We start from the raw sequence: 10,370 nt of genomic DNA, 5'->3' as shown, positions 1-10,370 counted from the left end.
TAAGCAGTGGTGCAATACAAGTCTGCTGAAATGTGGCGGAGATTATGTTGGTTGTGAGTGAAACATTGACGAAGTGAGTGAGTGCAGGGGTTACTGTAGAAGACATGCTGGGGAGGAGATGGAGGGAGAGGGCCCAGGGTATAGGCGGTGGCAGTGCTGGCGTCAAGGGGGGGCATTTGAAGGCATTGCCCCCCTTAGCGAGTCGCCACGCCCCCCCTACACTTGCTCCAGCACCCACCACCACAGGCTCCAAAATATTCATTTTTATATCTAATTATTTTTCAGATATTAATCGTGTAAACATTCACAAAATTAATAAAGAGCAGTTTCAAATATTTTTTGTCATATTATAGATTCACTTGAAAGAATGTAGGCTAGTTGGTGCTGATTGGTTGTTGCTTTGGTGCGGCATTTGACTTTCGCACGGAAAATATGATAAAATAGAATTTTCAACCGCCAGCAGTCATTAGGGTAGCGATTCATTCAACTGAGCAGCCTCTTTTCATAAGGGTGTGTAATTCAAGAGAACGATTCATTCAACGGTAATGGTTATTTGTGACTGAAAGTTAAGTAGTGTGATATGCAGAGAACTCACTTCCCATGTTAGACAATTTGAAAGCTTGTTGGGATGATCAACAACTTCTGGGGCCTCATTTATATATAAAGAAAAATGTTGCCTAGAAATCATCCTACATTTGATCTTAGATCATTTCTGAAATGTGCATAAAAAGTGTGATTCAGAGAAAATTAATGTACATGCAATAAAAAAAACCCATATGCCACCAAGGCCACCAAGACAAAATCCGGGCCCCAGTACGAAGAAGGTGTGTGGGCCCTTATACAAAATACTACACACGTAGAATGAACAGGTGAGAACACTCGTCGATAGTCACTTTCACAAGTTTTTGTGCATTGACCGCTGCCAAATACCCTGTGACCCACATGCCTTTTTAATTTTGAAACTAAACAGACTTGCAAAATTTTTAAAAAGACAATAAAAAATACATGAATTAAATAAATGTTCAAATTACAGTGATCCCTGCCTATCACGGAAGTTACGTTCCAGACGCATCAGCGAAAGGTGAAAATCCATGATATAGAAAGACCATATAAAATAAGACCACATTTTTTAATATACAATTTAAGCCTTAGAATACCCCTCCCACACACGGTGACAAACATCAATGACAGATCTGAGGAAAACTAACTCAGACGCGGATTAAATACACAAGGACAAGCCGAAAATAACAGGCAACAGGTGATCACAATCGAGGAGTAACATGAGGTAACGAGGGGGGTGTGGCACACAGAAGGATCGGACGAGCAGGTCATGACAAATAATAATAATAATAATAATAATAATATTAACATGTAATATATATATAAACAATGACAAATGAAAAGCATATGTACATTTTGTTATCAATTGCGACTCTGCATGTCTACGTATTCCTGTACGCAGTAGTATGTTTTATGATTTACTAGTGTTTTGCTTAAATGTTACGTATATGCTAGTTATTATAAATAATAATATTGTTCTAAAGTTTTTGTGTATCACAAGTATTATCTGCTAAAAACCTTATGCTTTGTTATGATTAAGTTGCAAAATTCACTACAGGTAGGATGTACTGATTGAATTTTTACTCCATTTTTATTTTTTATACAGTACAGGTATTATTACAGTAATACATTGTTATCAATAGTTTAGCATAGAAAATGCTTATTTTAATGTAAAAAGTTGTCAAAGACCCATAAATAAAAGATCACTATAAAACCGCAGATTTCGCGATAGAAAATTACATATGTTCCACAGAAAAATCTGCGATACAGTGGGGGCGCAATAGCTGAACTGCAGTATAGCTGGGGATCACTGTATAATAAAAATTATGGAACGGGTTGGGCTTCATGGGCCCCCTTGAGCTTCATTGGCCCCAGAGCGATGTACCGGCTGCAGTCCCCTCTCCTCAGGCCTGTTGATGCTTCACTGGATTAAAATGAAGGCCCATTCTATATTTCACAGAGCTGGCCACAAACATTTCACTGCCAGTTGTCATGTTATCTAGTATTAATTACTTCATTTTTTTGGGATACTTTTAACAACCTGTTAACATAGTCGGCACAGTTTAGCTGTACTGCTCCAAAGAACAAACCCAGGATAGAGGGGCTCAGTGAATGTGGTCTGGACCCTGTGCAGGAGGGTCACTGTATCAGAGACGCTGTAGAAGGACAGAGTTCCTGCCCTGTGATCCAGGTACACTCCTATCCTGGGGGAGGGGGGGCCAGATACTGCAGTTTTCACATTCTTGTGCCAGAATGAGTAACTGGAGGTTGAGCAGTACAAACACCAGGACTTGTCATTGCGTCCAAGCCAGCTGTCATCATCCCATCCTTTCCTGTTGATTCCTTTGTATGCGACCGCGATACCGACCATAGTCCCGCTCCAGTCAACCTCCCAGTAGCAGCGCCCAGTCAGACTCTCTCTACACAGCACACTGGGGGAGTCAAACCTCTCAGGATATGACTCTGTCTCTCTCCTCCATGTCACCACTCTGTTCCCCTCAGACAGATGGAGGTTATTGTTTATTGTGTTGGGGTCCAGAGTGAGCTGACAGGAATCTGATAGAAGAGAAGATCGGAAGATAATGTTTTGGTCTCATTCACTCCTTATATTAAACAAGAGTTGTGCAATTTTTGGTATGTTTTAACACTTTCAAAAGTATTTAGATAAAAATATATAAATAAATGAATGTTTAGCCGTTCATGTTTATAAGGTCATATTCACAGCAGGGATGTCACAGAGAATAACATGATAAGCAAAATAATATTAAACATCAGCAGCCACATTGCAAACAGATTCAAAGGCTCCTGACATAAACAGCTCATGTAAATGTGAAAGGAGGCAGCGGGAGAGAGAAAGAGAAGCTCCACTAGCAGAAGAAAACGAAACACAATAAAACACACTCCACCTCATACAGGGAGAGAGAAGCGTGTGTGTGAACAGACTCACATTGTAAGAATTCTGCTCTGGTCCTGAGCACTAATACCGGTAGGATGGCGTCTTTGGTAACTAGGAGGAGACAGAGAGAAACAGGGATGTGAGTAAAAGGAATTTACTTGTGGGAGATGGACTTCACTCACTGTGGAGACAACAGCAGTAGATTATTATCATTATGAGGGACAATAACAGGCATTTTTATTTATTTATTTATCCTTTATTTTACCAGGAATGTCCCATTGAGATACATTATCTCTTCTCCCAGGGAGTCCTGGCCAAGGTGGCAGCAATTAGTTACAAAAGTTCCAACATAAACAAACAACATACACATAGAACATATAATATTAACACCTAAAGATATACAAACGTACCAATGAATACAATACAATAAACACATACTATCAAACTAAAATACATGGAAATTCCAATTGTCAAAAAAAAAAACAGGGAGAGTTATGGACAAGGGGAAGAGAAAGAAAGAATAAAAAATTAAAATATATATATTTTACAAATTATGAAAAACAATGACACTGTTGTATAAGAACTGATTTAAAAAGATTTTTGAAAACATTTAAAGGGTGTAGGGAGTCCAAATTTAGAATGTTTTGTAATGAATTCCACTCATGTGGTGCATATGAGCAAAAAGCGGATTTGCCTAGCTCTGTCCGAGTTATTGAAGAACAAAGGAGGAGTTTTACTGATGAACGTGTGCTGTAAGTATTAGTGCGAAGTGTCAGTAGATTACATATGTACTGAGGTAGTTTAAAGCCTTTGCGATAAATGCTAGGCCGTGAGATTTCCTTCTAAGCTGTAATGATGTCCATTGCATGTCATAAAGATCACAGTGATGTGTTCTTGCTGCAGCTCCAGTTACAAATCTCAAAGCAGAATGATAAACAACGTCCAGCTTTTTCAGATGGGATGTGGATGCATGCACGTTTATTATATCACCATAATCTAATACTGATAGGAAAGTGCTCAGTACTAATCGCTTTCTGGCAGTAAAAGGAAAGAATTTTAACAAACTACTAATCATTGTAAGTTGCATATAATACAGATTTTTAGGTTATATAATATAGACGACACATGATTCATGTGATCTTGGTTTTCCAGCTTGTAAAATTTGGAGCTCATTAGTTTACTGAACGATTTTGTCTTGAAAAAAGAAACTGACTTGGTCACACAAACGTGAGGCTGACTGTACTGCATACTCTCTCTGCATGGTCTATATTAACATGAACAGACTGGAAAATGTATTCATTCATTAACCTGTGTGACGGATCTCTGCTGTTTTCTTTTCGCAAACATTCTCCAGTTGATCCTTCAGTTTAGAAACCTCCTTCCTCACATTCTCCAAAGAGCAGCGTGGATAGACTGAGATTTTGTGTCCAAATTCAGCTTGAGGGGTAACAGGAAGACCCTGGCACCTCTACAGACACACAGTCTGATTAAACAGCTTCATCAAACAAATGTGATTTCGATTCAAATTAACAGGACCTTTAACATCTGACAAATGACAGACTAGTTGAAATACAAATGAGAACATACATCCATTTGAATACTCTGGTTTTCTTATGACCAAAGTAGCTGTTCTGTTACCTGGAGGAAATGGATGTGATCCTCTGTGTGTGAAAGCTGCTCCAGCTCAGAGTGTCTCCTCTTCAGTTCGTCAATCTCCTTCTCTAGTATCTCCATGTGCCCTTCAGTCTGACTTACTGCAGCATTCACCTGATCTATGGTCAGCTGTGTCACCTCAGAGCGTCTTCTCTGAATGGAGCGGATCATCTCAGTGAAGATCCTCTCACTGTCCTCCACTGCTGACTGTGCTGAGCTCTGTTGGTGACACAGGGAGCAGAGGACAGTAAATTACAATTGGCCCCTTTCGATACTCCAGAGAGCCTCATTGTACAATAGTGATGTGAGCCGACAGGAGGTATAAAAACAGCACAGGGCTGGAGTTTGGAGCGTCACGATGCTGGATGCCTCAGGTACTGAAACCCAGCTAGCACTGATTGGAAATGATCACTCATTAAGCTCATACACTGTCAGCTGCAGGGATTTGGCAGAGACTGGTGGCTGTATGGGGCAGGTTGGTTGTCCCCATTAGGTCTCAGTTTAATATGTGACTTTTTAGTGTTTATTTGCATTACACTTGCTTGTGAAGAGTTGTATTTTCTCAAATGGGCCTTAACTGACATAAATCAATAGGTTAACCCCTGTCACCCCAGGTTAGTTAAACCCTGTTATCTGGCACCTTTGTCCCACCAGACCTCTGACCCAGAGTAACCCACAGTGACTTCAATATCATTAATCCACATGAATCTGAAAATTTGTGATCTGTTGACTCTGAGAGACGAGTCTTGATTAAAGATGATCACAAGCCAGCTGTTATCTGTTCTGTAAAGAATATAATTGTGTTATTTTGATGTTGCAATGGGGACCCATTAGGAGGGGACACACGGGGCGGGCTTCCTGTTTTGTGGTGCTACAGTAAAGCGTATGAACGTGACTCTGCTCTCCGTCTATTTCTTTCGAGATATAATTACCAGATACTTACCCGTTTGGTGATAACATAACATCTTCAGGTTCATACTCACTGTGATTGAGCCCACAGTCTCTCTCAGCTCCTGCAGCTCCTTCTCTCTCATCTGAATTCTCTGCTGAAAGTATCTCTTTGTTTCTCCTATTTGTTTCTGTATATAGGAAAAAAAAGACAAAACAGTTTACATTTCTCACTGTCAACCTGAACATAACTTAATGTATACAGTATCCTCCACTTTACGAACATTAGTTTTTTTATCACTTCGCTTTTACAAAAGATCTACATTAGCACCTGTTTTCGCTAAACGAAAGAAAAGCAAAGACAATTTTTGCTTTTACGAACAAGGGAGAAAAACAAAATACCATTTAACAGTTGCTTTTTAGCAAGCCAATTATAGATACAGTGGTACCTCAGATCTCGAACTCAGAACTCGAATTTCTTAAAAGTCGAACCAACCAGTTCGAAAAAAAATTACCTAGGACTCGATCTGAATCTCAGAAGTCAAACCGTGAACGTCAACCTAAGATAACTTGCACGCGCGGGGAAATGAGTCACGCGGCATGTCTCTCAGCGGAAACAAAGGGTAACGCTTCAGTCTCCGCGGCATTTTCTGTGATAGCACCCTGCATGTTTACACTAGCTGAATACATATATTTAGACAGTAAAAAAATACATTAGACAATGATACAGTAGCAGTAATTATTATATAATAAAATACATTTAAAAATAAAGATTTCTTATTAATTATTTTAATATTAATAATAAACCATTAATACATTTAATTATAATGATATTGTCGTGCCGAATGGGGATGGAACGGAGACAAAGAAGCAAACGTCAGGGAATACTGGGTTTAATTACAGGTAAGGCGGGCAAAACGTAGACGGACAATAAGATAATCGGACTGGAAACAAACTGAAACACGGATTAAATACAGAGGACTAATGACAACAACCAGAAACAGCTAATCACACGAGGATTCCACACGGGGTTAACGAGGGGGCGTGGCACACGGAAGGAGCGGACAATTGGGGCAGGACACATTGTTTTTTTTTTTACTTTACACATTGTTTGGATAAATTGACTTTGAAAAGTTTCTTTTTCTCAAATTTGCCTTACATGGTATTTCTCTAAATAAGCTATAACTGCTGTAAGGCCAGGTTAGTTAAACCCTGTTATATGGCTCCTTTTGTCATGACCTGCTCGATCGATCCTCGTGTGTGCCACGCCCCCTCATTACCTACATGTGCTACCCTGATTTTGATCACTTGTTGCCTGTTATTTTCGGCTTGTCTTGTGTATTTAGTCCGCGTCTGAGTCCGTTTCCCCCAGATCGTTCATTAACTTTTGTCTTGTGCTGCTGTTTGTCAAATAAAACCCCGTTTTTTGGATTCCCGTTTCCCGAGTTTGCTTCCCCGGTCCCCGCTCGTGCAGCGGACGTAACAGCTTTGTCCCACCAGACATCTGACCGAAAGTAACCCACAGGGACCTTAATATGATTAATTACCACAACTCTATAAAGCTGCAATCTGTTGAATCTGAGAGAAGATCCAAGATGATTACAGACCAGCTGTTATCTTCTCCTCAGGTTCATACTCACTGTGATTGAGGCCACAGCCTCTCTCAGCTCCTGCAGCTCCTTCTCTCTCATCTGAATTCTCTGCTGTAATTCCCTCTGAGTTTTACCAATTTCTTTCTACTCATGGGAAAAAGATGACAAAACAATTTTCTTCTAATAACAGAGATTAAATTTTAACCATCCTGTCCAGGGTGGACCCCAGCCTTGTGCCCAGTGCTGCCTGGGAAAGGCTCCAGGCACAGTTATTGATAAAAGTGAAGGTGCAAAAAATTCTCCTTAATCAGTTATAGGAAATTCTCAGTAGCAAAATTTCTGTTCATTTTTTTTGCTCTATCAACCAGACTTGATTTTTATTTTATGTTAAAATAAACTCTGAACCATGTTTGTTTGTGGTTTGTATCCAGCTGCGGCCACATGATTCGACGTTTAAAGGGGTTTACAGTAGGGATTCAATGAGAACTTTCTCATACTTTAGAACATCTTGCATTTTCAATAACTTTTTCTTTCACTTTCCCAAACCAGACTTGATCTTGGTGTCTTTACTGCAGAGATGCTCAAACATGTTAAGACAAAGTCCATTTTAATGTCAAATAAAACTGTATAATTTATATGAGTGTTTCTGGCCTGACCTGTATCTCCGCCTTTCCTGCGGCAGCTGAGATTGTATCATGGCCTCTGTGTTCATCCAACATACAGAGATAACAGATACACTGCTGATCGGTATGGCAGTAGACCTCCAGGGGTTTGTCATGCTGGGAACAGACCTTGTCCTGCAGATGTCCAGTGGCATCAGTCAGCTTGTGCTTCTTAAAAACTGGAAACTCATAGTGAGGCTGGAGGTGAGTTTCACAGTAAGAGGCCAGACACACCAGGCAGAACTTGACAGCTTTGTGTTTTCTCCCAGTACAGAAATCACACTCCACATCTCCAGGTCCAGCATAATGGTCAGCAGGAGTAGCTGCTTGTAGTCCAGTCTTCTTCAGTTTCTCCACCACTTCAGCCAGGATGGTGTTTCTGCCCAGAACAGGTCTGGGTATGAAGGTCTGTCTGCACTGGGGGCAGCTGTAAACTCCAGCATGATCCTCCTGATCCCAGCAGCTCTTAATGCAGCTCATACAGTAACTGTGTCCACAGGGAATAGCCACTGGATCCTTCAGTAGATCCAGACAGATTGGACAGTTGAACTGGTTCTGATCTACTGTGACACTGACTTCTGCCATTTTACCATGAAGACTGATAGGGTTCCGTTTTGTTTTCACTCACAGTCGTCTGTGTGTGAGAGTGGGAGGAGCTTCCTGCTACTGAGGCTGCAGTAGGTGTGGTTTTGGACTGGGCAAACATTGGATTTCAAGTTTATGACTAAAGTAGTACTTCATACAAATTTTGTACCTAACAAACTCAATCTTTATTTGTCCTATATAACTGTTACTGACATTTTTTCCACAAACAAGGTATAATCCTAACATACAATGTTGTAGATAAGAATTAGGTCAAATACAAAAAAGGTAGAAGAGAGTATAGTTTGTTTTGAGGCTTGTCATTCATTTGTTTTTTCACTCCAGATTAAGCAAAAAGATGATGGGATTTGAAGCTGTCATGTGGTTTCAGGTGTAACATGCAGGTATGTGGAATTACCAAGTTTAAACAGAGCAAGGTTTTGCAAATACTGATCTAATAATCCATAGATTTGACTTTTACATTGTTCAACATTTAGGATTTGTTCATTATGTTTGTGTGTGTATAGTGGGGCTGTATCTGTTTTCAGAAGGAGAATCAGGTCACCAGGTTCAAAGTGATTATTAATATGCTATCAGGGGTTTTTTATGATTTCTAGGATGTAATAATGTAAATTAATTCTAGAAAATCACTGCACAGTACTGAGTTAAAAGATCAAATGTAATCCAAATGTAAAAGAGTCAACTTCAGTCAAGCCCAGGAACAGAAACATAAAAAACTGAAAAAGCATCCAACAAATTTAATTAACTGCTTACCTAGTGCAGGGTTACGGGACACAGCTGGGAGTCTATCACAGGAAGCACAGAGCACAAGGCAGAGACACCCTGGATGGGATGCCAGTCCATCACAGGGCAAACACTCACTCACACGCTGAGGACAATCAAGAGACACTAATTCACCAAACTGCATGATCTTCGACAGCAGGAGGAAACCTGAGGAAACCCACAGGAACACGGGGAGAACATGCAAGCTGTACATGCAGAACCAGGAGTGGGAACCAGACCCACAAGCCTGGAGGCGTGAAGTGAGAGCAGCTGGTCTGAAGTCCTGAAGGGAGCTGGAGCCCTTTCTTTGGAACAGTGTGGATCCGTCCTCCATTACTGCTTATCCTGTACGGGGGGGGGAGCCTGGAGCCTGTCCCAGGTGGCACAGGGCGGGGGGCACGATGGATAGGATACTAGTTCATAGCAGAGCACACACTCACACATACACAATCACACACTAAGGACAGGGGACACGATGGATAGGATACTAGTTTATAGCTGAGCACACACTCACACACACACAATCACACACTAAGGACAGGGGACACGATGGATAGGATACTAGTTTATAGCTGAGCACACACTCACACACACACAATCACACACTAAGGACAGGGGACACGATGGATAGGATACTAGTTTATAGCAGAGCACACACTCACACACACAGTCACACACTAAGGACAGGGGGCACGATGGATAGGATACTAGTTTATAGCAGAGCACACACTCACACACACAATCACACACTAAGGACAGGGGACACGATGGATAGGATACTAGTTTATAGCAGAGCACACACTCACACACACAATCACACACTAAGGACAGGGGACACGATGGATAGGATACTAGTTTATAGCAGAGCACACACTCACACACACAATCACACACTAAGGACAGGGGACACGATGGATAGGATACTAGTTTATAGCTGAGCACACACTCACACACACAATCACACACTAAGGACAGGGGACACGATGGATAGGATACTAGTTTATAGCAGAGCACACACTCACACACACACAATCACACACTGAGGACAGGGGACACGATGGATAGGATACTAGTTTATAGCAGAGCACACACTCACACACACAGTCACACACTAAGGACAGGGGACACGATGGATAGGATACTAGTTTATAGCAGAGCACACACTCACACACACAATCACACACTAAGGACAGGGGACACGATGGATAGGATACTAGTTTATAGCAGAGCACACACTCACACACACAATCACAC

At 41.0% G+C, this 10,370-nt stretch overlaps 1 protein-coding gene across 2 annotated transcripts; it reads right to left on the bottom strand.

Annotated features, from left to right (window-relative positions):
• Positions 1 to 1,127: 1,127 nt before the first annotated feature.
• Positions 1,128 to 10,114, bottom strand: LOC140588756 (E3 ubiquitin/ISG15 ligase TRIM25-like). 2 transcript variants are annotated; one of them, XM_072710731.1, is made up of 7 exons: positions 7,746 to 10,114; positions 7,138 to 7,233; positions 5,593 to 5,688; positions 4,595 to 4,828; positions 4,265 to 4,424; positions 3,008 to 3,067; positions 1,128 to 2,616 (listed from the first exon to the last, which is right to left on the bottom strand). In XM_072710731.1, exons 1-7 carry the CDS (start codon positions 8,334 to 8,336, stop codon positions 2,105 to 2,107), a joined length of 1,749 nt encoding a protein of 582 aa, XP_072566832.1. In that variant the 5' UTR covers positions 8,337 to 10,114; the 3' UTR covers positions 1,128 to 2,104. The 2 variants fall into 2 exon arrangements, with proteins under 2 accessions (XP_072566832.1, XP_072566833.1); XM_072710732.1 differs by lacking the exon at positions 4,265 to 4,424 and having other exon boundaries at positions 2,482 to 2,616.
• Between the last annotated feature and the right edge of the window lie 256 nt (positions 10,115 to 10,370).

Source organism: Paramormyrops kingsleyae, chromosome 4, assembly GCF_048594095.1.
Source record: "Paramormyrops kingsleyae isolate MSU_618 chromosome 4, PKINGS_0.4, whole genome shotgun sequence".
Taxonomy (NCBI): Eukaryota; Metazoa; Chordata; class Actinopteri; order Osteoglossiformes; family Mormyridae; genus Paramormyrops; species Paramormyrops kingsleyae.
The sequence above is the reverse complement of the archived record's forward strand: the minus strand, read 5'-3'. Positions and strand labels throughout refer to the sequence as shown.